At 30.9% G+C, this 24,689-nt stretch overlaps 7 protein-coding genes across 12 annotated transcripts; 4 read left to right on the plus strand and 3 right to left on the minus strand.

Moving 5' to 3' along the window:
- Nucleotides 1-330: 330 nt before the first annotated feature.
- Nucleotides 331-1,340, minus strand: LOC123673146 (ATP synthase subunit s, mitochondrial-like). The gene has a single exon (XM_045607595.1). The coding sequence runs from the start codon at nucleotides 985-987 to the stop codon at nucleotides 412-414; it is 576 nt and encodes a 191-aa protein (XP_045463551.1). The 5' UTR covers nucleotides 988-1,340; the 3' UTR covers nucleotides 331-411.
- A 402-nt stretch (nucleotides 1,341-1,742) lies between these two features.
- Nucleotides 1,743-10,356, plus strand: LOC123673140 (tyrosine-protein phosphatase non-receptor type 61F). Of its 2 annotated transcripts, XM_045607583.1 has the most exons (7): nucleotides 1,751-1,976; nucleotides 3,423-4,073; nucleotides 4,282-4,440; nucleotides 5,368-5,604; nucleotides 6,812-6,936; nucleotides 7,076-7,198; nucleotides 9,803-10,356. In XM_045607583.1, the coding sequence occupies exons 1-7, from the start codon at nucleotides 1,896-1,898 to the stop codon at nucleotides 9,825-9,827; spliced, it is 1,401 nt and encodes a 466-aa protein (XP_045463539.1). In that variant the 5' UTR covers nucleotides 1,751-1,895; the 3' UTR covers nucleotides 9,828-10,356. The 2 variants fall into 2 exon arrangements, with proteins under 2 accessions (XP_045463538.1, XP_045463539.1); XM_045607582.1 differs by lacking the exon at nucleotides 9,803-10,356 and having other exon boundaries at nucleotides 1,743-1,976; nucleotides 7,076-8,877.
- On the minus strand, nucleotides 10,357-10,836 carry LOC123672127 (ubiquitin-conjugating enzyme E2 T-like). The gene has a single exon (XM_045606117.1). The coding sequence runs from the start codon at nucleotides 10,834-10,836 to the stop codon at nucleotides 10,357-10,359; it is 480 nt and encodes a 159-aa protein (XP_045462073.1).
- A 142-nt stretch (nucleotides 10,837-10,978) lies between these two features.
- LOC123673144 (28S ribosomal protein S2, mitochondrial) lies at nucleotides 10,979-13,884 on the plus strand. The gene is made up of 4 exons (XM_045607590.1): nucleotides 10,979-11,119; nucleotides 12,907-13,081; nucleotides 13,134-13,485; nucleotides 13,537-13,884. The coding sequence occupies exons 2-4, from the start codon at nucleotides 12,985-12,987 to the stop codon at nucleotides 13,865-13,867; spliced, it is 780 nt and encodes a 259-aa protein (XP_045463546.1). The 5' UTR covers nucleotides 10,979-11,119; nucleotides 12,907-12,984; the 3' UTR covers nucleotides 13,868-13,884.
- LOC123672128 lies at nucleotides 11,120-12,894 on the plus strand. Its single transcript, XM_045606118.1, has 3 exons — nucleotides 11,120-11,530; nucleotides 11,623-11,753; nucleotides 11,821-12,894. Exons 2-3 carry the CDS (start codon nucleotides 11,679-11,681, stop codon nucleotides 12,892-12,894), a joined length of 1,149 nt encoding a protein of 382 aa, XP_045462074.1. The 5' UTR covers nucleotides 11,120-11,530; nucleotides 11,623-11,678.
- A 177-nt stretch (nucleotides 13,885-14,061) lies between the features above and the next one.
- LOC123673143 (dehydrogenase/reductase SDR family member 7) lies at nucleotides 14,062-16,905 on the minus strand. Of its 5 annotated transcripts, none has more exons than XM_045607585.1 (8): nucleotides 16,818-16,905; nucleotides 16,512-16,574; nucleotides 16,309-16,458; nucleotides 15,867-16,219; nucleotides 15,691-15,810; nucleotides 15,446-15,612; nucleotides 15,310-15,379; nucleotides 14,062-14,274 (listed from the first exon to the last, which is right to left on the minus strand). In XM_045607585.1, exons 1-8 carry the CDS (start codon nucleotides 16,888-16,890, stop codon nucleotides 14,191-14,193), a joined length of 1,080 nt encoding a protein of 359 aa, XP_045463541.1. In that variant the 5' UTR covers nucleotides 16,891-16,905; the 3' UTR covers nucleotides 14,062-14,190. The 5 variants fall into 5 exon arrangements, with proteins under 5 accessions (XP_045463541.1, XP_045463543.1, XP_045463544.1 ...); XM_045607587.1 differs by having other exon boundaries at nucleotides 14,062-14,732; XM_045607588.1 differs by having other exon boundaries at nucleotides 14,062-15,379.
- A 134-nt stretch (nucleotides 16,906-17,039) lies between these two features.
- LOC123673142 (motile sperm domain-containing protein 2-like) lies at nucleotides 17,040-24,226 on the plus strand. The gene is made up of 9 exons (XM_045607584.1): nucleotides 17,040-17,384; nucleotides 17,435-17,578; nucleotides 17,701-17,878; nucleotides 17,932-18,095; nucleotides 19,056-19,255; nucleotides 21,559-21,622; nucleotides 22,890-23,011; nucleotides 23,183-23,380; nucleotides 23,508-24,226. Exons 1-9 carry the CDS (start codon nucleotides 17,309-17,311, stop codon nucleotides 23,799-23,801), a joined length of 1,440 nt encoding a protein of 479 aa, XP_045463540.1. The 5' UTR covers nucleotides 17,040-17,308; the 3' UTR covers nucleotides 23,802-24,226.
- The last annotated feature ends 463 nt before the right edge of the window (nucleotides 24,227-24,689 follow it).

Raw genomic sequence — 24,689 nt, forward strand, 5'->3', positions numbered from 1 at the left:
GAAAATGTCCTGTGAAATACTTAACAATCCTAAGGTATGCAAGTACAAAGAATTACAGTCAAATCTAATAAAATAATTTAGTTATAAAAATAACTAAAAAGCTACGAATTTGAAATAACTATATAAAAAATAATTTATAAAATCAGATTTCTTTGTGAAATCAATCTAAATCTGAGTAGTAGCTTGAATAATTTGAGACTGTTTCAAATAAAACTAAGGTTTCAAAAACTACTATAAATATTCAAATATAGGCTTCCTAAAATTTGATTTTAAAAATTTAAGTGACTTGATATAAATACCGGACTAGAATGTTTAAAAAAAACTCTAGAAAAAGCATTACTTTTATTAACAAATAATAAATAGAATAAAATAGACTATTGAATAAACTAAAACCAGTACAATAACTAAAACTCATCCCATAATGATATTACATTTGGGAAGACCAAGTTTCAATGTTTTAAATACATTTTCCTTATCTTTAACATAAGGTGAAATATGCATTTCCAAATGTTCCAAATTCAAATCTTTCAAGTATAATAACCCACCATCTGTTATATCAGGACAGTTAGTAATTTTCAAATGACGTAGAGAGTCATTAAGAACCAAAAGTCCCTTCATTGCTTCATTGTCTAGAAGGTAGCATCGATCAAAGACTATTTTCCATATAAGCTGACATCCTTTGAAATTACCGAATCCATATTGGCTGATGCTAGAATCAATAGCTTCAACTTCAGCAATTTTGAACGGAAAATCTTCATCAGGCAATTTGTTGTAGTCCTTAAGGAATTCTGATGAACCCTTGAATTTTACTGATGCTCCATTTCTTAATAACCATTCGGCACATGTACGATCAGGTCCTAATTTCTCTCTTCGATCTTCATCCACAGCGTTGAATACTTTGTTTAATACGTTTTGAAAAAGATTTCGAACACATGGTACATTGTTCATATATAACTTTTTAGCAGGATTCACTACTTGTAGCAACATTTTCAATCATAAGAGGTGCGTCGTAATATCAAAAATAATTATCACGTCAAAGTTTCCCCTTTAGTAACACATGCTTCCAAATAATCAATTTTTCTTTCGAGAGTGGTCAGCTTCTCGTTCAATAAGGCCAACTTGGAACGGCAAGATAAATCGAAGGAATTCAAAAAATCAGTTATCTTCTTAATACTGACTGTGATTATTTCAATATATTCCCGATTAGCCCAATCTTGTTGAATTTGTAACTGAATAGCTTCCCGAGATCGTTGCGAACCAGCCATTTTTTTACGAACAAGGACGTTGTGACGCTGAATAACTAACTTACCGACACACCCTTACCTCACAGAAACGCCACCATAAAGAACGCTTGAATTTATTGAAGATAACGAAGTGAACTTAAATAACCAGCCCCATAGAAGATTGCTATTCTTTACATTTATGCATTGAGGACCATAGAATAATAGCAATTATTTGACTTAAAATACAATATTATTGGAATAAATATAATTATAACTTTTATCGAATAAATAAATCATTCCAATTGAAAAATATCAGATTTGATTTATTATTAGTAATTCATTGATTTTTCAAATCCAATTTTATAACTATTGCATAATAACTTTATTTCAACAATTATTGTTTAATTATTATTCAATATTTGATTGTTTTATTTTTGAAATAGTTTTTCATAAATGTTCAAAATTAATGACTTCTCTAACTTCCTTTAAATCCAAAAATCAGAAAAAGAAGAACAGAGAAAAAAATGGAGTGTTGTTAAAATTGAACGTTTACAGTTGATTAGTTGATTACTTTTTATTCGAAAACTTCGTTCGAGGTTTTAGAGATATTATGGGAGCAATAAATTTCTAGTGAATTATTTTTTAGGAAATAGTGTTTATCATTACAAGTGCATGAACATGACTGGTTGCAATAACATCGAGCAGGAATATTCTGAATTGAATAGGAAAAATGAGTGGACAGTAGTTTACAAGGTAGTTTTTGCTTTCACCAATAGGAAAAAAACCTAGCAATACTCTTTTGAATTTATATTAAAAATTATAACAAAGAGTTATGATTTTCATGAGTCATCTTTTGACAAACGGAATTTCTAGGAAATTTCATATATTTCTTCATCAAAACTAATGAAACAATGACTTATTGTGCATATTTCATATGTTGGTGTACCATTAAAGATAACAGTTAATTTTCTTTGGTTCTGAAGAAATAATTTGAAATTGCATTAATGTAATGTTGCCTCTACAGGATCACTAATAAAAATTCCCATTCTTTGACACAATTTCACATCAAAGAAAACTATAGTTTTCCAATTAATTTTTTAATGATAATATATTTAGTCATCAGTGTTTTTATTGAATATTCTTTGAAACTACTGTCCTCTGATCTACACTTTTTCAATAATTTGAAGAACTCATGGGGAATTGGAACGATATTTTACTGCATTTAATTTAATTGATGACTACTAAAACTTCCTTTGGAAAATTATCAATTTCATAATCACACTGATTTCTCAATAATGTTTATTGTCCCTTATAATTCAATATTATCATCATACTCGGAAAAATGTTAATTTATCATTTCTAGAGAAGAAAGTTGCCTGTACCTTCAGATAAAAAAATTTCAATAGCTTGAATGATGGGTTAACATTCTCTAAATTAGAACATGTTCAAATTCCTGATAAGTAATCTCAGGTGCTTACTATCTATTTGAAGTGAGTGTGAAACATCTTTTGAAGTACTGTTTGTTTGGAATTGTTCATTATTTCATACAATATCTAAAATTCATTGAAAGCAAAATTTTTAGCGCCAAATTGCATATGCACTTTATGAATTGAGGTATGAATATGAAAATTTAATTGTATATTATCTAATATAAGCCTTGCAGATTTCACTTATTTATTGTCAGAATAAAGAGGTCAGTTTTTCATGAGAAAACTATTATGGATGAAAAATCACCAATGATTATTCTATTGATGGATTTATTGAAATAATTATCTCAGTTTGATCTAATAAAGTCAAGAACAATAACCTAAATTTCTGAATTAACTATTTCAGATAATTTTATATCATACCATGTACACTCTGAAAACTTCTAGGAACTACCATCCTTTTTTACAAGGTTCATATTAGATCTAATATACAATATTTTGCTGTTGCGTACAAAATTAACAGTGCTGTACCTGAAGTGGCGATGGGATACAGTAACAAAGCCCATACAAAACACAACTGGTTCTCGTAACTCATGCCAGATCTAAGCTTCAAAGAGGTCTCACACAGGCTTAGAAGAGTCAGGATAGAAAACATTAACATATTCTAATTAGAAATGTGAACTCCATAAAGAAACTCGATTGACATAATTCAAAAATCAAAGTGAAATAAATAGTTGATTAAAAATATGTATTTGTTTGTTTTTTATTTTAGAAAATCCGGGAACAGAGCTTGAACAACAGCAGTAGTGCTTTAGAGGCTGTGAAGGGAAAAAACAAACCTCTAAATAGATATAGAGATGTCAGTCCTTATGATCATAGCAGGATAGTTCTAAAAAGAGGAAATACAGACTATATAAATGCCAACTTGATCAAAATAGATAAGGCAAATAGGAAATACATACTTACACAAGGTCCCTTACCTAGCACAGTAAGTCATTTTTGGCTTATGGTTTGGGAGCAAGAAAGCAGAGCTATCTTAATGTTGAACAAACTCATAGAAAATAAACAGGAAAAATGCTACCAGTATTGGCCAATGGATATCGGCCCGGATAATGCGCTTAATATGCCAGATGTCAATTTAAGTGTTGAATACATCGAACAACATGACTATTCTTATTATTTAACCAGACTTCTCAGGTTGACTGATCTCGTGACAGAAACTTCTAGGGATATCTTGCAGTTCCACTACACAACATGGCCCGATTTCGGAGTGCCTAGTTCACCAACTGCCTTTCTGCAGTTTTTACACAAGGTTCGGAATGAGGGAGTATTGGAATCTGATGTGGGACCAGCCATTGTTCATTGTTCGGCTGGGATCGGAAGATCTGGTACTTTTTGTTTGGTTGATAGTTGTTTAGTTCTTGTAAGTATATCATGTTTTTCGTATCCTACTCTCTGTTAACTCCAAAATTCAAAGTTTTCAAAGAACTATAACAATAATTGACATAACTTATTTATTGGCTTAGCTAAATTATTTCTATTATTTTTTTGATATTTTGACAAATAAACTAATTATAAATTATCAATATCACTGTTCAATTGATGAATTTGGCGTGATTTATTGATTCCAGATCGAAAAACATGGCTTAGAATCTGTGAATGTAAAAGAAATCCTGTTGGACATGAGGCAGTATCGAATGGGATTGATACAAACTCCTGAACAACTACGCTTCTCGTATCAAGCAATCATCGAAGGTGCTAAAAAATTAGATCCTAATGCATCTCCTACGGTAAGTTCTCCATTAAAAAAGGAAAATAAAGATGAAGTAAACTCTTGAAATGACCAATTTTTTGAAAGAATCACGAATTCAGAACAGTCTGGCTGTCCCAAATTTGAAAAGTATTTTCACCATAATGCACGATGTAAATACAGGGTGTAAATGAAATATACATTCGGAATGAACCATTATGATCTTATGGTGAATGATTTGAGATGATTTGTAGTAGTTTAAGTTGAAGGAATAATAAAGTGTTGAATATGAAAAGCTTGTTATTATATCTAAGTTGACGAAAAACATGCAAAAAAATTTCTTTTGAAAAAAGTTTTTACATTATGAGTTTTTGGTAGATATACAATCATTTGAAAGATAATTGTTTTTTGTACAATCACCACCATCATAAATAAATATTATCATTAATGAATGCTATGAACATCTTCAAAAAAATGCATGCTTATTTATGAACAGTTATTAACACACAAAGAAAGTAAAGAAGTAAATACAATAAAACTAAAACTGGTTTTATATAAAAACCTCACAGTAGCTATCACAAAAGTGAACATTTAAGTCTTGTAATAAGAAACAGAGTCTACCAACCTGATGTAAACTAAGAAGCATCGTTACGTCAGTCCTGATTTGGAAAGAAAAATGTTTGAATGTTTTTTTTGTGGCTGCGTTTCATTTACCCCTTGTATTGATGTTTTCTGTTCAGTTTTACAAAATTTAATTTAACAATCCTTTGTGTTAAAATAGTATTTTCTAAGAAGTTAGAGAATTCTCGAAAGAAGCTGACAACTGCCAAATTCGAAGTGATATTCCCCAAATACCTTTTCCACACTCCTTCAGTCACCATTCCTGTTGTACTCACTGTTTCCAATGAATCCCAGGTAATGATCAAAATTTTGATTTCACCCGTTAATCGCAATTTGTCTCTTCCAGCAACTCTCAAATCACATCGTCTCAGACAATAGTTACACCGAAAACAATATTTCCTCCTCGAGTTCTGAGGAAGACAACGATGAGCCTCCCCCTCTACCTCCTCCAAGAAGTGAGAGTTTGAACAGACCTAACAGCACTTCGCCCGTCAACCGCCCTCTTCCCAAAATACCCAACAGCGTCTCCTTGAGTGATATTAGCTATGAACAAGACAATGACAAGGATGATTCACTGCAGGAGGTACAATTTTGTTTCATGCTTAAAATAAATTGACTAACAGGCCAATTGATGAAAAGTCTCCGGTCTACTATAGTAAAACACATTTTTTTTGGCAAAATTCGATTTTATTATTCAACATGGTTGCCTTCGAGGGCGATACAGCGATTATAGCGATCTTCCAACTTTTCGATACCATTTTTGTAGTACGATTTGTCTTTCTCTTCAAAATAGGCCTCAGTTTCGTAGATTACTTCTTCATTGGCGCTCAATTTCTTTCCACCGAGCATTCTTTTGAGGTCTGAGAACAGGAAAAAGTCGCTGGGGGCCAGATCTGGCGAATACGGTGGATGCAGAAGCAATTCGTAGCAATTCATGCAATTTTGCCATTGTTTTCATTGATTTGTGACACGGCGCATTGTCTTGATCAAACAGCACTTTCTTTTTCTTCAAATGGGTCCGTTTTTTAACGATTTCATACCTTAAACGATACAATAACGCTTTATAATAATAGCTGTTGATGGTCTGGCCCTTTTGGAAGTAATCAATGAATATTATACCTTGCGCATCCCAGAATACTGATGCCATAACCTTGCGAGCTGACTGTTGTGGTTTTCCTCGCTTTGAATTCGGTTCATTGTGTGCAGTCCACTCGGCTGACTGAAATGATGGAGCCATGTTTCATCCATTGTCACATATCGACGCAAAAATTCAGGTTTCTTGCACTTAAACAGCTTCAAAAACTGCTCAGAATCATTAACATGTTGTTGCTTTTGATCGATTGTGAGCTCGCCCGGCACCCATTTTGCACAAAGCTTTCTCATGTACAAATATTCGTGAGTGATATGATTTACACGTTCAGATGATATCTTCATAATGTCTGCTATCTCGATCAACTTCACTTTACGGTCATTCAAAATTATTTTGTAAACTTTTTTGATTTATGTTGATGAGTTTTTGAACCTGTTGTTTTGTTCACCTTAAACAGAAAAAACACTTTTTTCAATATAAATTGACACTAATCCTACATTTCAAAAATAGTCATCAATATTGCATTAATTCTCTCAGCTTAAAAATCTGATTAATGAAAAAAGGTATAATGAAATTGAAAAAAAATCTTAACATCATAAAAACATGACATTTGGTGGTAAATTCATACTAAAAATGCAGGATGTTTTCATTGTTATCTATTGTTATGTGATTAATAACTTATTATAATGAATCTTTTTAGTCGTACAATCCTAGTGGACCTCTTCCTACAGTTCCTGGTGGTGATGGCAGCAGTGAAGATGAACTTATTGAAGAAGCAAAATCTGATTCCGATAATACGGAAAAATCTAGTTCCATTGATGAAAAGTAAGTTTATTGATACTGTATGGCTGACATTTAGTTAGTTTAGTTTCAATATGAATCAATGTTGGTAGTCTTGTTGTTGAAATTTTTAACTGTGTTGGTTTTATTTATTTTTATTTCATTATTCTTAATTTTTTTTCAGTCCAACATCCCTCGCCAGAGCGCGCCAACGCTTCAGGCAAGAAAAGAAGGACAAAATGGAGGCCAAAGTGCGAGAAATGAAGAGACGCCAGCAGGTCAACGAGCACTGGACTCAACTCAAGAGGTCACTGTATAAACCTTTACTCTTAGCGGGGACTTTAGCTATGGGAGGGGGCATATTGGCCTATTTCTATTTGCGTAACTAGTAAATTTCCTCTTTCTATCAATTGTTACCTTCAGTTGGTTCATCTTGTCGTTTTAGTAATTTTTTCGCATTTATATTTCTTCGTTGTTGAAATTCGAAATTCATTCCAATTGGATGCACTTGTTCTTACCGCTGATTATTGAATATTTTTCTATTAAGTGTTATTTAGACAAAAAAAAATGTTTATGGTTAGTAAGTTAGTGAGTCTGAAATTGCAGGGTTACAAAATAACCGAGGTCTGACGTCTTAGGACTATTATTCGAAATGAAGGATTGAAAGTTATCTATTGTTATGTGATTAATATTTTACATTTATTTGAAATATTAAAAAACTCTTTATAATAGGAAATTATCAAGTGAGCAAGTTCAAGAAGACTGTGAACGTATAAATTGAACTTTCTTTATTTGAAGTTTTTTCCGAGTTGCAGCAAGTTTCGGTGGCAATTTTTTTTTCAATCAGTTGATTCTGGTGTAAATATTGCCTGAATCAAGAGTTGCATACTAATAATTTCCAAGAAATGACGTTTCTCATTTCAGTATCTAGTGATATTAGAAAATGAGGTTACGGTTTTTACAGTGTTACCTCAAAAACTATCAAATTACAGGTGCTTTCTTTTAGTTTTTTCTTTCGAATGCACAAATCATGAGAACAATAAAATGTTTGAAAAACCAATGCAATCACCGAAATATGAATGGATTTTCCCTGAGAAAATTAATTTTAATATTTCATCCTGACATGTATTATAAACATGATATTAAGAATATATACATGCTAAGAAATATAAAAATAAATTCAATACAATAATGCGTACTGATGTGATCCTCATGTTCTGATTTTATTTTCTAGGAAATTTTGTGGTACACAAAATTAATTTTGAAAAGTGCATTGTTCAAATGGTATCATATTTTATTGGTATACGTGATCCGAATTTGTTGAAAAAAAAAAAATTTAGTACGTAATAGTCTAACATAAATATTAATGAAAATTATCTTTTGATAACATGAGTATAAGCTCTGAAGAAATTTACACCCAATTTTGATACAAATGAGGTTTTCTGGTATTCATATCATTGTGTATTCACAAATTCAGATTTTCGAACGCACAGTCTGATATGCTGAGGTACCATAATATTTCTTTACTTGTAGGTTAATTAAAGTATTACATGTTCATTTCTAGTAATTTTCATAGCATTTTTGTGCAGAACGCTGATGTAAGATCTTGATACTGGTGGAAAGGGTTTAAAATTAGTGGATGATTTTTTTTTACTACAATTATTGTTTTTAAATTTTTGGATTATTTCTATCCTATTGAGTAATATATCTCTTGCTGTTTCCCTTATAATGGGTAGGATCTTACGTGATAAGTCATCCCCAAAAGGTTGTCCCTAGTCAATAGTGAATGTCTTAGTTCTGGAAATATTTGTTTATTTAATATTAATTCGTAACAGATATAAATAATAATTTCCACAATTAGTAGATAGGCATGGTTAAAATTTCAAATCTTAAAAAAAACAAGTTTTTTATTTAAAAGTTTGAATTCTGCTTTATATCTTTAAACTACACGTTATTTCTTTTTCTATTCGTTTTTTGACAAAAATTCGAAAAGCTGCTTTCCACTACATTATAGGGATCTACCTAATCAGCCTTTTGCACCTTTTCTAAATGTAATTTTCTCAACTTCATCAAATCGAATCTTGAAACTGATCCCGATTAATATTTTGTAAATTATTTTGTACATTCTCTGTTTCAAAAAAAAATGATGTAGAAAAATGTATGTGCTTATAAATATTTATTTTTCAGTAATAAAATCCGATAAAAAGCAAGTAAAATTTTTTTCTGAACACGTTAACTGCGTTACATATACTTACAGACAAGAAAAGAATCAAAATAATTTTTTTTTTAACTTGTTTTTGGGAATATGTAATGTCGAGCTTATATATTATATGGGCGCAGAACCTGAGCATTCAAGTAAGTTCTACACTGTTGGAGAAATGGTTAAGATGCCATATCAGTAAGTAATACATTTTTAGAATATTGCAAGATATTGTGGGAATTTTTCTTACTAACGCAGTTAACGTGTAATGAAACAAATTGAATAATTTTCAAAATTTTTATCAATTATCAAATGAAGGCACTACATTAACATGTTCGAGAAAATTGGTTAGGTTTTATTGAATCAAGACATCGAAATAAATATTTTTCATTCAGAAATTATCCAGAATATTCACAGTATCTTGCAATCAACATGCGTATTTGTGTAGCTTTATCTGTTGAACGTAATTTTTTTTTTTCAATATTCATGTGATGCACACGAGTTTGATGTAGCTATTTTTTTGTTTGGAATTGTATTGTCTTATCATATAGAGTATGCAATTCCACAAAAGATATTATTACTGTTATCTTAGGATGGCATATTCACTTCTAAAACCAACATTTTCATTCTTCAAAACAAAAAGTTATTCTAATGTTTATAATTTTTTGCTCAGGATGAATTTTCTAATGTTAAAATATTATTTTATTACAGGCAGAAAACTTCACTTCAAGACTGACATTTAAACTTTTTTTGGAGAAGATTGGACTATGAGAGTTTTAAATTAGTTGAGGACAAATTCTGCGGACTCACTTTTTGAACAGATAACTCAAACATAAATCACTTAAAAAAGGTTACTCAAATGTATATATACATTGTATTATATATTAATCTGCAACTAAATCATCAAAACCTTTTTATACTGTATTCCACATGGTGGAAAGTTCAGTAGATTATTTACTGTCCATAAAACAATGTTAACAGCCATTTAAATGGCAAATAAATAATAAATATTTTATACTGTTACTACAATTCAGAAAGTGATCAACTATTTCTTGCTCCTTATAATTGAATATTTGCTGTTTTTAGATTCTATATAGAATATTTTTATGGATTTATTTCATGTCTATGGAGAGAGAAAATTTTATAGTTATTCTTAACTATTTTATTCCAAAACAGATTCAGGGAATCAAAACTGTTATAATCAAACTAACTAGAACATGTAAAACTTTTAAACAATTGTGGAAAATAAAATACAAATAATTTCATTACTGACTTTTCATTGAGGCATATTCTTTGGTATGATCAAGTGCTTTTTTATCAAACAACTGGCGATACAGCTTATACTCATGAGCAATCTCTGGCATTAATGGGTCATCTGGATTAGGACTTTCCATAAGCATTCTAATAGCAATTAATAATCCTTCTAAACTAGTTGTTGGTTTCCAGTTACCAGAAGGCGGCATTTGCATTAGATCTAAGCATATTCTTCCCCCATCGTCAATGTTTGGATGGTAAATTTTAGTGATAAACTTAATTGAAGGTGGAGCAAAAGGATACTGGTGCGGTATATAAATTTTCAGATGAAAAACTCCGTTATGATATGGAGTATTTTCTGGTCCTATTATCTGAGCATTCAAAATAATATGATCATCTCCTTCTTTCAAATCCTTATCGATAAAAATACCGTTAGCATCTGAACCTTTAGATAATTTCGATAATTCTTTGGAAATTCGTTGTTTATACATTTTGTGTTTTGATGAAAAACGTTTTTGAAATTTCTATGTTTGAAATACATCTACAATGTTTTAACCTTATAAAATAAAAAATTCAGAACTAGTCATTGTTGCCAGTCTAATAAAAAAATTTCAATAATTTGAGTTCAATTTATTCCAGTCAGGATTGGAACAACTCACCTAGTTGAAATAAATTCAATACAATTGTTTTCATAATAATTAGATCTTTTGCTATAGCATTATCAGTTTAACTATTGTCAGCTGTGGTAAATACAATATAACCTCAATTTCAGCGTATAAGGCATTCCAATGACCTGTCAAATATGGCGGCTGTAGGCCAATGTTTATAAACATTGTTTTGTTGTCATTGAGTTTTCATATTGTTCTGTTATAAGTTGATCTTAAAGTTGTGAGATTTTTGTTTTCGTGACTGCATCAAATGATTTTTATATTGTTTAGAGCTTATTAGTGGTATTCTCACGAAAAAATGCCTTTGACATGCCTTGTAGTTGATTGTAGAAGTCGTTTCAACAGGGATGATGTAAAATTCTTTTCAGTGCCTGCGGTTTTAAGCCACAGGTTTCTTACGGATAAAAACGAATTGTCTGAAAGGCGTAGGGCACTATGGATAGCAGCAATTAAGAGGGACGATCTTACTGAATCGAAACTAAAGAATCAGAGAGTCTGCAGTAAACATTTTTAACTTGTAAGTGATATAGTTGAAATCAACCTAAGTGGCCAAGTGTTATAATGATATTTACATTAAAAGTATTTTACACCAGTCTGAATTGCCTCTAGGAAAACCTGCTGCTTTGGAAGATGAAAATCATCCGGATTGGGTTCCATCACAGAAAATGGGGCACAAATCTCATAGGAAACAGGCTGATGTTGAGAGGAAAGGAAGATTTGATAAACAGAGGAAATTGAGCGTAAGTAATACAATCAACACGTTTATATCATTCTTTCCAAAGGAAATAAACACTTTTTTTTTTGCAGATTGAACACGCAGATATTGATGTCGAACTTAATTCAGAGGCCCCAGACCATGGTAGTAACTTCGATACTGGGGTTGCATCTCAGACGGACATTACTATGGAAGAATTAACTTTAAAATTCGACCAATTGAGTTTTGCCTCAAAAACGATAGAAAGACTTGAAAAAAAAATTGACACATCGCCATTTGGTCTCAGAGACGATCCTAGTAATGATATCAAATGGATTTACTATACAGGTTTTTCGTATACTTTTGTAGAAGGTATATTATATAAGATTATAGAAGATTATATTCCCACAACAACTATTACTGCTCTCAGTTCTTTCAATCTGTTAATATTAACTCTAATTAAGTTAAGATTAAATTTACATTTTCGAGACTTAGCCTTTCATTTTAAAATTTCCCGATCAACTGCTTCAACATATTTTGAAAAGGTCATAGATATTCTCCATAAAACATTACAGCAGTTAATAATATGGCCTGAGCCTTCAGTGGCCTCCAAAAATATACCATCTTGTTTCCAAGAAGCATTTCAAGATAAAACAACCATCATTTTAGATTGTTTTGAAGTTTTTATTGAAAAACCCGCGTCTTTAAAAACACAGATGCAATGCTGGTCACATTATAAACACCACAACACTGTAAAATTTTTAATAGGAATTACACCACAAGGTACAGTAAGCTATATTAGTAAGGCATGGGGTGGGCGTACCTCAGACAAACAAATTGTTGAGAACAGTGGTTTTTTAAATCATATCCCTGGGGATATTGTTTTAGCTGATAGGGGTTTCTTGATAAAAGAAACTTTAGGAGTTTTACAAAGTAAATTGGTTATCCCTGCCTTCCCGAAGGGTAAAAAGCAGTTACATCCTCTGGATATTGAGACTACAAGACATATAGCTCATGTAAGAATACATGTGGAAAGAACAATTGGCATGTTAAAAAATAAATTCAATATTTTTAAAGATACCATACCAATATCTATGATAAAAAAGGAAAATGACCCTGATGATTTGAATATTGGCGCCAACAGACAAACATGGCGTAGTAGGCAAACGCCATATTGGGTCACGTGATTTGGAATGCCCTATTGCAAACCTATTTCGCGGATACATTTTCGTTGAATAATGAATGTTTAATTCTCATTAATTTAAATCACTGCAATCATGAACTTTTTGAGATCTACAAGAAAACTTTTAAATCATAAGACTTTTTTGAAGGGAAGTAGATTATTTTCACTTGCCCCACAGACAGAGGCAGTTGGTAGGAAACAACCAAATATTATGAATTTTTAACTCTAATTGATAATTTTCAGAGTCTATCAATGAGAATGAGATGACAAAATTAGATGAGAATGTATTGAAACATCCCGATTACTTTCATGTTCATAATTTATTCACGGTAAAAGATTTGTTTGAAGCAAGGGTGCATTATGGACATAAAGAAGGCTCCTTGGATAATCGAATGTTACCTTATATATATGGCAGCAGATTAGGTCATATTATATTTGATTTGAACTTAACTGCAGATTATTTAAGAAGAGCTTTGAACATTGCTGCTCATATAGCATATAGGGATGGAATAATACTATTCTTTTTGAAAGGGGCCCAAAATTCCCACCTAGTTGAAAAAACCGCTTTGGAATGTGGAGAATTTGCCCATACAAGGTAAAATTGAGGAAACAAAATATTTTCTCCAATTAACTGTTGATATTATAGATTCTGGAGAGGAGGAATATTTACCAATGCAACTAAGCAATTTGGTGCAGTTACAAGATTGCCTGATTTATGTATATTTTTCAATACAATGAATGATGTTTTGGTACAACATACAGCAGTCAGAGACTCAGCTAAAATGGGAATTGCAACCATCGGAATAGTTGATTCAAATTGTAATCCAAATTTAATAACATATCCGGTACCTGGAAATGACGATACACCGAAGGCCATTCAATTATACTGTAATTTATTTAAGAAAGCCATTCAAAGAGGAAAAGATAAAAGGAAAGAACATTTGAAAATACTGGAAAATTCAAATAAAGAAAAGTAATTAAATATGTTTCCATATTTTTGAATTTTATCTCTCCAATAATTTCCAGAAATTCAGAATATCTAATTAATAGTTAACAAAAAAATTTACTAAAAAACACGAAAAGAATATCAGGTTTTGACCATTTGATGAGAGGTTTCACACTTCCATCAACAATTATAACAACAGTGGGTATTATATTAATACAAGACTTGTAAAACTCCATAATAATTTATTTCAATAAAACTTCATAGATTACATAAATATAATACATTTCTAACAATAACAATATATATTTCCCATTCATAAAGTTTTTAACCTAATATTTTTAATATAAAGATCAGTCAACGTTGTCTGTCTTGTTTCTTCGAGTAAGTCACCATATTAGTCACTGTTTGTCTTTTGTCAAATGTTTGGTAGTCATGTGTCTAAAAATTTGAGAAAATAGGTATATTACGAAAAAATAATTTTCAAATTGACCTAAAAACACATAATTCTGAAATAATAGTTATCAGTAAACAAAATATAAATATTACTTGCTCTTAGCTGCTTATTATTTTCGTATATTTGAAGGAAAAATTCTTGTAATAAGAATAATTAACAATATAACTTTTGAGAATGAATTGAATATCATTTTGCTAAAAATATTACAGCAAATAAGAGTCTAGCCAAAGATTAAAAATGATGTTAATAAAAAGTAAGAGAGAATTTGGTGAATTTTAACTCGATACCTATTTAGATGTTTTGAATAATCTTATGGCACCTCAACCAAAATTTTCCAAAAACATTTGGAAGACTCAAGATAGATACAAGAAAGTTAGTTAAAGATGAAATGTTAAAACTTAAGTACCCTTCACCCCTACTCCTTTCGTGATTTACTATAGCCCTGAAAAGAAACTTGATCAGAATGAAAGAAAACTATAGATTAACGCAATTAAGCATGCAAAGCAAACTAATGGATATGGAAGAAATGTCACCATATTAAAGCTAACAATACTTATCAAAAATTCATACATTATCGGTATACTAAAGCAGACTGGCGAATATAGAAAGATTAATTTATGAACTTTTTGTATGGAAAAAAATTCAATTCATAAATATAAAAAATCTCTGAACACAATTTTATAAATCATGAAAAATAATACCAATTTTCAACCTGAGAAATTATAATAATGTGTACTGCATTTGGTTGAAACTACCGATCTAGTTGAATTGTCTCTCATTAATAATATGAAAAACTCATTCACATTTACCGATATTAATTATATTTGGCTACGATATCACAATTCAACTAAAAAAAATCATGTTAAGTGATGTTCTGCTCCAGAAATTATTTTTGGCTTCATGATAAATTTCAGGATTGAAAGTTTTAAATAGCAAATAATTAAGCTGTTCTATAAAAAATAAAACTTAGTAAAGCAACCCAGCAGTACATTTGCATTTGAAATTTAAATGACTTGTACCTCTTGTAAGGTAAATTCTTGGGTATCCCTCAATTTGAATAATCTTTCAGGTCCCAAAGTTTTCAGAAGGCTGTAAAAAAAGTAGTATTTTGAGAAGTTAACATAAATTAAATATTTAGAATAACTCATAACTTACAAATTATATGAAACTGGAAAATAAACTGCGAAATATGTAAACAATACTATAGGAGGTAGGGCAACCCAAGATTCTCGTATTTTGTTAGCTAAAGCAACTGCGCACAGATGCCCACATCTTTCAGCAGTCATTCTTCTATCTGTTGATTGCACATTTTTGCCATATTTCTGAAAAATCACATTTGAAAACAAAAGAATGAATGAAACAAGTATAGGAAATAACTAAAAAGACAATTTTTTTCCCACCTGACCAACAGTGTTAGTGAAACTTTCAGACAAAAAGTTTGTGAATATAGGTCCTGGGCAAATTATTGAAACAGAAAGGCCTCTTCCAGTTTTTTCAGCTCTCAAAGCATTCATATAACCCTACAAAATATTCAAATATACATAATTTATTATATAAATATTTATTGATAACATACGTGAATTGCATGTTTTGTTCCATTGTAGGTAGCCGAATAAGGAACACCTACAATACCAGCGATACTTGTAACTACAGCAATATGTCCTCCTCCGACAGTATTGAAATAATTTACAGCTATCCTGGTCAAGTTAACAATTGAAAAAGTATTCAGTTCAAACATTTGACGATCCACACCCATATCAATTGTTTCAAATACAGCTCTTTGAGATCTTCCAGCATTATTCAAAAGAATATCAACTTTACCAAAATGCCTAACTGCATAGTCCCAGTTTTTTTTGTGTAAGGATAAATCAGTAACATCCATTGGTATGACAAGAATATCATTTTGGGTCAGTTGATTTTTTGAAGCTTCTATAAATTATATTAGGAGATATTAGAGTTAAAACAAAAAAATTAATAGTCGTTTCAATATTGCCTATGTTTGAAGAGCTTAAACTCACCTATACAAGCCCTTTTCACCCTTTCTAGTTCTTCTCTTCGTCTAGCTACCAGAACTAGCTTAACACTATTTTTGGCTAGTGCTATAGCTGTATGTTCTCCAATTCCACTTGAGGCTCCAGTAATAAATACAACTTTCCCTCTAAGATGTCCTGAAATTTTTCAATTTGAAAGAAATTAACAATTTTTTGTCGAAACCGATTACCTATTGGCTTTCCAAATCTATCATAAAATCCGGTTTCTAGGTCACAATCCAATAAGAGAAACACTATAATATAAACCAATATATAAATAATAATTAAATAAATAATAAAGTCAAACATTTTAATAGTGTTACTGAGAATGGAGAACGATAAATCTAAGAAGCAATATTAGAGCTCAAAGATCAATTTTAATTACACTATGTAAAGAAGGTACGTGGATATTATTCTTTCAATAATAAATCAACTTTCTGATTTGTTTACTTTACAATACATAGCTGGTTAAAGGTTGCCATATATTTCAGATTTACCTATCAAAAAATGAACCTTATCATCATTGGTGCCAACAGTTCGAAAAAAATAATATCCATGTACTTTATTCATTAATTTTCTATTTATTTAATGTGTGAAATATATAAATTTTAATACATAAAGTATATAAAGATCACATAAAGTTAATTATTTTTTTTTTCAATATATTTCGAACGAATAATATCATATTTGAGGTTGAACTTTAAAAACTGAAATGTCAAAAAATATCATCTACAAATTAGTTGGAGCTCTGTCTTATTTTTAATTTTGTTTTATTTGGATTCGAATTTGAATTATTTGAAAGGTCTCGATTTCAGAAAAAATTTGAATATACATTTCAAGGCTATTATCGATTATTCCTGTTCAGAGTTCACTTATAGATTGATAAAATACTTTCCCTTTCTTCCAATTTGATTCCAATTTCCAATTCCCCTGTGCCTGTGCATAACAAGTCTCTTAGTTTATCAATAAATTAACCAAATAATCAGAAATGGAACCCACAATAGATGATATAAATTCTCTTAGAAAATCAGTTCTTGAAAAAATCAACTCTGCTGGGGAAGATGGTATTTCAAAATACATTTTTTTCTATTTATTATTAATTAATTTTTTTTAGCTGTTCACCCTAAAGATTTACATCGATTAAAAACTGATGATAATTGGGTTCGTAGATTTCTGAAGCATAATGAAATGAATCAAAATGAAAGTATTCAAATGCTTTGGAATGTATTGGAATGGAGAAAAGAAAATTCTGTCAGTGGTAATTATTTTGAATTAAATTTCTCAAATTAGAGGTATAAGAAACCCATATAAATTGTGGTTCATAAAAGATATTGAATTGTACTTGAGTTTAAAAAGACATAAAGAATTATAATTTTTCAGATATTAGTGAAAAAAATATCAAAATGGATATTTTGATACTTGGAGGATTTTTTCCAAGGGGTACAGATATTGATGGTGCTACACTTCTGATATTTAGATGTAAAAAGTATGTGAAAAATCAGTTTGATGGTAATGATATCAGAAGATGTGTACTCTACTGGATGGAAAGATTAGAGAGGTACACACTCATACTAAATGATCTACAATTTTCTTAAATATCTGTAATTTTAGGCAAACAAATGGAAAACAAATAACTCTATTTTTTGATATGGAAAAATGTGGTCTATCAAATATGGACTTAGATTTTACCAAATATTTGATAGGTCTTTTCAAGGATTATTATCCTTATTTTTTAAATTATGTAATAGTTTTTGAAATGCCTTGGATATTAAGTGGTAAGTAATTCTGAATTCTATTCAGATAAGTAATCTGTTAAACTTCATCAGAAACTGTTATCCATAACCTGTTTATCAGTTTCTAGAGATAAGTAATTAATTGGCTATATTATTTTAGCGAAATTTGTTATCATCGTTCAGATTTTTTGTTTTATCAATGAATGATATCTTCATGAAATAAATTTGGTGAAATTTCAATTTGGAAAATCAATTCTGAAGAATTCCTTGCAATATTCATTTCAATAGTAATTATGAATGTTATTTCAAAATTCAAGTCCATGAATAATAAACTTATAAAGCATTTATTGAATTTGAGTTTAAGAGTCTAATGAATTTTTATCGATTCTTTAGAGAAGCATTGCACAGAGTCACTACAATACTTATTGTTCATGTAATTTCATTGCTTTCATTGAATTTCAGGATGAAGAACAAATTAAGATATCTCAAATCTATTATGTAGCTCCTAAACTGTAATGTTCTGCATTTCTCATCAAATCTGTCGTTTACTTTTTTGTAAATTTAATCCAGTAATTATCCTATTCCCAAAGTTAAGCATTAATATACTAAATGAATAAAAACTTGAATAAATTACTCCTTAACATTTTTATTTTTCTGTATTTAATACTATATTCTTGCAAGAAGTTCTACTTTTTGCACGCTGCCTGTATATTCAGAAATGCTGAAAATTACAACACATTCTGAAAATCCTAACCAATTTTCAACACCGGATTAGTATGAAAAAATTGAATTTTACATGGAACTATTTACAGTATGAAAAATTTTTTTCACCCCAGTGATACTTATGATCACTAAGGTTCTTCTACCATCGATAAAGTCAGAAACAAATTTTGTTAATTACTATTATTTGAGTTTATTAGAACAATAATGCTTTTTCCCCAATTACTACAATATATTCGTTCCGGACTTTTTTAACAACTGATATGGATACTTTTTGTTTAGCTGCCTTTAAAGTGATAAAAAGTTGGTTGCCTGAAAAAGCTGTGAAGAAAATTAAATTTGTATCTAGATCGGATTTGAAGGACTGGGTTCCTTTGGATCAAGCATTGGTTTGTTGGGGTGGTGAAGACAACTACTCCTTCAGTTTTGTATCAGAAAGTCCAGCTAAGGAAGAAGTAGTTAATTACAACAATAACAGGAAGGTAAGAAGAAAATATTAAAATTGAATTCATCAATCGAAATACATTTCAACAAAGATTCAGATCGATACGTTTTAAGGGGTAGAAAACTTCAGGGCTGGAACATCTATTTTAATTATTTCCAACCTTTCGTTCAAAAAAAAAATTTTGTAACACCTCCTTGAATATTTCCAAGTGCATGTTTTGAAATGGTTAGAATGCAATAATTGAATTGAAAAATTGTGTCAACTGTCTAAAGCTTTAGCTAAAATAAAAAATCGATTGCATTTATATTATTTCATTCTGATAAGCTGATTCATGAATTTCAAAGGCTAAAATCAAATTAAAATATGCAAGATTTCATCTCTATCGAATTTGTAGTTTTGAAATTATTGAAATTATTTGAAATTCGAACGTTCGTATTTACGGAACCCATAGTCGGATTTTCTCGATTAACAAGCTTAACTGCGGCATTTGATATCCGAACCTACCCTGAAATTACAAGTTTTTAGGATGTTTTCATTCGAGAGCGTTTACAGCCGGACAGACATAATTGAATTTGATCACGGATCCATAATCAGTGTACGATTTCTGTTTTATGTTTGTATATCGTCTAGTAACAAAAAAAAAAGTTTTTCTAATTTGATTCGTTGAATTTTTTGTCTTCAAAATCAATGAATCATCTTTATAATTAGATCAACGCCTCGTCAAATTTATAGTTGCCGAGAAAAGCTCTGAAGTCGGAGGAACAAATTTCTCAGTATAATATTTCCTGAGGTAATTCAGGGATAGTGAATTTTGCCCCCTGGAAATTTTTACCATGTGTAAAATCCAAAAACAGAAAAAACCTTTCAGTTTGCAACACAAAAATTTTGAACAACAATTGGTTATTAACTTATTATATAGTATTTATTATCCTAGCTCCAGAATACGATCAATGAATTTCGAAGGCAAAATATCGAGAAACCAAATTAATTTTCCAGGAATGTAATAACATATAATCATGAAATGGAAAACAACATATTAGGCCAATTGAAAAGTCCCCGGTCTGATGCACGGATGGCGGTGCTAGCATTAAATCCATATGATTTTTAGTTAGTACCAACCTTCAAACGATACGTGTCAAAATTTGACAGCAGTCCGACCATTATTTTGTGAGATATTGCGTTGTGATTGTAGCTACTTTTGTTATTTGAAAAAAGATTGAAAATAAAGAATTTCGTGTGCTGATAAATATTGCTTTTTGTATAAAATATACAGTTGAAGCAAAATCTTGGCTTGATAAATGGTTTCCGGGGTCTGCATCAGGAAAATCAACCATCACTGATTGGTATGTTAAGTTTAAAGGTGTTGAAATGAGCACCGAAGACGGCGAACGCTGTGGACGCCCAAAAGAGGCTGTCACCGACGAAAAAATCAAAAAAGTTCACAAAATAATTGTGAATTACCGTAAAGTGAAGTTGATCGAGACATTGTGAAGATATCATCTGAACGTGTACATCATATCACTCACGAATATTTGTACATGAGGAAGCTGTGTGCAAAATGGGTGCCTCGCGAGCTCTAAAATGGCCAGACCATCAGCAGCGATTATTGTATAGCGTTTTGGATCGTTTAAAGGATGAAATCGTTAAAAAACGGCCCCATTTGAAGAAAAAAATGTGCTATTTCATCAAGACAATGCGCCGTGTCACAAAATAATGACAAAATTGCATGAATTGGGCTTCGAATTGCTTCTGCATCCACCGTATTCGCCAGATCTGGCCTCCAGCGACTTTTTCCTGTTCTCAGACCTCAAAAGAATGAAAATTAGCGCCCATGAAGAAGAAGTCTCCGAAACTGAGGCCTATTTTGATGCGAAGGACAAAACGTACTACAAAAATGATATCGAAAAATTGGAAGATCGATATAATCGCTGTATCGCCCTCGAAGGCAACTATGTTGAATAATAAAATCAAATTTTGCCAAAAAAATGTGTTTTACTATGGTAGACAGGGGACTTTTCAATTGGCCTGTTATATTGCTTCAGTGATACCCAATATAATATTCTTTATTGCAAGTTATAGCGTCTATAGTTTTTGATTTATCAATTGTTGACTGTTTTCTTAAGATTACCGGCCAAACAATCCCGGGTTCGAATCTCACCGCTTCAATTTTAATCAACAGTTTTTATCGATATTTATTATTTCATTTTTTCCATACGAAAACCGTGACGTGCTCGTGAGTTCAGAATCGTCAAATTTTCGTTGGAACACCCTGTATACCGTACAGCAAATTGAGGCTGCGTCTTGGGCACTGCCATCTAGTAATCAATAATTTTGTCTCAGGTCCGTTTCGACGATGGCACACAAATGTCAGACGTAGGGAGTGCTATTACCGTTTCTGGAGAAGGTAAGTTTCACGAAACATTTATCATAACTAACGTTAAAACACGTATGTACCGTTGGCGGTATCACCTTGGACCCTCGCGTGATTTTTTTGCGCTATATCCACTCTCTCTCTCTCTTATGGTTCAGAGCTTTACAATCGAACAGTTTCCAATCGAATTTTTTTTATTAATATTCATAATACATATTACGAAAATAATTCGTACTAAATACAGAAAAAAATATGGATAGTCAACTTATTATTCATACAACACAAAGAACGGATTGTTTCTGTTAATTGCATTGCAGAGTTATTTTTCTAGGAATTGAAAACAAGATTGGAAGATAGAGATTAGAAATCTAAGGCAATAATTAATTGCAAAAAATAATCGATTGAGTGTACATTTATCTTTTCAATAATATCCAACATCTTTGTTGTTGATATTGATTTCCAGAAATACAAGATGATCACGGAACATATACAGGGTGGCCCGAAAAAAATCATACTGATTCGTATTATTCAGTAACTCCCAGTTTACAATGTTATTGTGTTGTCCCCTCAGAATCATTTTGATTAAACTACAGCTTTGATCGAGTTGAAAGTTGGCATTTAGATGTAGAATGACAATTTCAAGCTAAGTGCGAAGTTTCATGTCGATCACTTAGTGTTGTGATCTCCAAGGATACAAATGACGAGCGCTTAAAAGCTCCTGACTTCACATCATTTCTTGATTTGGAATCGGTCGAAGAAAAAAACATTTTTCCCCCAGAAATTTGTACAGTTCACGTTTTGGAATGTGTAGAATTCAAAAATCAAAATTAAAAAAATTAACATATCCGTTCCTCTAACACAACCCAATAATGTCTTTGAAAACATGCATTGCTAGGATGTTTCCAAATTTAATCTTCTTTACCAGAAAGTCCTTGGTGTTATAGTTTCAGAGTTATGAATTTTCTACAATTTTTCGGGTTCGAATCTCGCCATTGGATATTCTTTAAAATTATTTTTCGTCGATACTTTCGTTTTTTTTTCAGGAGTCAAAATATTTCGCATTGAATAAAAAAATAATAAACCATAGTGTAAATAACACAGCATATTTAATTCGTAGTGGTTTTCTTACTGTTTTCAAGCAAATCTACTTTTTTATAGAATAAGCAACTGAATGAAGTCAATCGATGAACTCAAATCCAAAATGTATAGGATTTTTTTCAAATGTCATTAATCAACAATATTTTTTCAAAAAAAAAAAAACATGGAAATTGCTGAATCTTTGATCCTTGAAAATTTTCAGATGGAGCTCTTCTCAGAGTTGTCAGTCCAGAAGGATTACTCAAGTTCAACAAAGATCTGGACAATGAATACATTTGCAACTTGGTACTGCAAAACATTTCTACCTCTGATGTATCCTATAAGGTGAGAAAAAGGAAAGAGAAGATTTTCTTCTCATTGATCCAAACTAATATTTTGAAAGTATCATGAAAGTTCCCTTCTCGTGAATGAATTTTTTTTTGTATTAAGTCCTTTATTGTGAATTTCTATGACGTTATGTAGTTTGTTCTGTATTGTATGTATTGATTTTTTCAGGTAAAAACCACTGCCCCTGAAAAATTTAGGGTGAGACCAGGTATTGGAATTTTAACACCTGGTTCAAAAGTTGCAGTTAATATTTGTCTTCTGGCAGGCTATAGGACCAGCAGCATTTCTAAAGACAAATTTCTCATTCTTAGCTCCATTGTAGACAGTGCAGAATTGACTAGCGAAGAAATCAGCAATATTTGGAAGGTAATATTTTTGACAATATTAGAAATTAGGTTGGGTTATGTTAGGTTAGGAAATTAGAAAACATAAATTTCTATCTCCTCAATCATTTCAAAATCATAACCCAACTGATTCATCTGATCTTTTTCAGACAACTTCTGCCAAGAAAGAGAACCAAATTCACCTGAGATGTGCACCGGTGGCAGAAGCAATCAAAAATGGATCTGCACCGCACATATCTTCCGAAGTCGAACCAAATTTAGGAAAAGTTACTGCCACTTTACAAGATATAAGACGAAATCAATTAGAACTCCATCAGAGCATCAAATCCATGATGTACATACAAATTTCTCTACTAATTATCGTTATAGCTGCTGTTCTGTATCTCATAACCTCAAACAATAATCAACAGCTTTCGCCTGATAGGGGAAGTGGTGCGCTATAGCTATAGCAGTTAGATTTGGCGCCAGATAAAATTGAATACAGGGTTGAACCTATAGTAGTGGTTGTGAGGAATATTATTTATGCTTTGTTATACTTATTTTGTCAGTTTGTAGACTAGTGGAACTGAATGGCGCCAGACTGACATATTGTAAATATTTCTATACTTCAAATGAGATGTTGAAGGGGATTCAAATTATAGTGTAGATAACAAAACGGTGGTAGATCAATCGTACATGTAACATTCCAGTCCTAAACATTCCTCAGACATGTGATTGAAAATTTGTAGGTGATAAAGATTATTTACTCCTTCGGTTCAATTTTATTTTCAATTTTGCCTAAACCATGTTATACATTTTTTACTATGCATTTTTTGAATATATATTTATATTGACTTTGGTTGTTGAATATTAAAATATTTTGATGTCATTGTTGAATTAATTATTTAATTATCAAAAACACTTCAAATTGACTCACAAAACATACAATTGGAAATAATTTTTATATTTAGCAGCGGAGGTCATTCCTTTCAAAATCCAAAAAAATGAGAATTTCAAAAATTCATAACTCCAAGACCATGAGGACTATAATGTCAAGGTAGAAAATTTTGTATTCACTGCTATTATAAGAATTTATATCTCAATTTCGGGCTTAGGTATAGTAAGTTTCTAAAAAATGTATGAATGTACTGAAAATATCAGGCGAATAAATTATTTTATATCGAAAGATTCCGAGGATTTATCAGTGGAAACAATACTAAAATGAAAATAAACAATTCCACATTTTAAGGTATTTGTTTAAAGACATCACGAAATTTTAATTGTTCCAATTGATATCATTTGGCAAAGAAACACCTAAAAAAATACTCATTTTGATTGCTTCATTTATCTTA

Source organism: Harmonia axyridis, chromosome 2 (genome assembly GCF_914767665.1).
Source record: "Harmonia axyridis chromosome 2, icHarAxyr1.1, whole genome shotgun sequence".
NCBI lineage: Eukaryota > Metazoa > Arthropoda > Insecta > Coleoptera > Coccinellidae > Harmonia > Harmonia axyridis.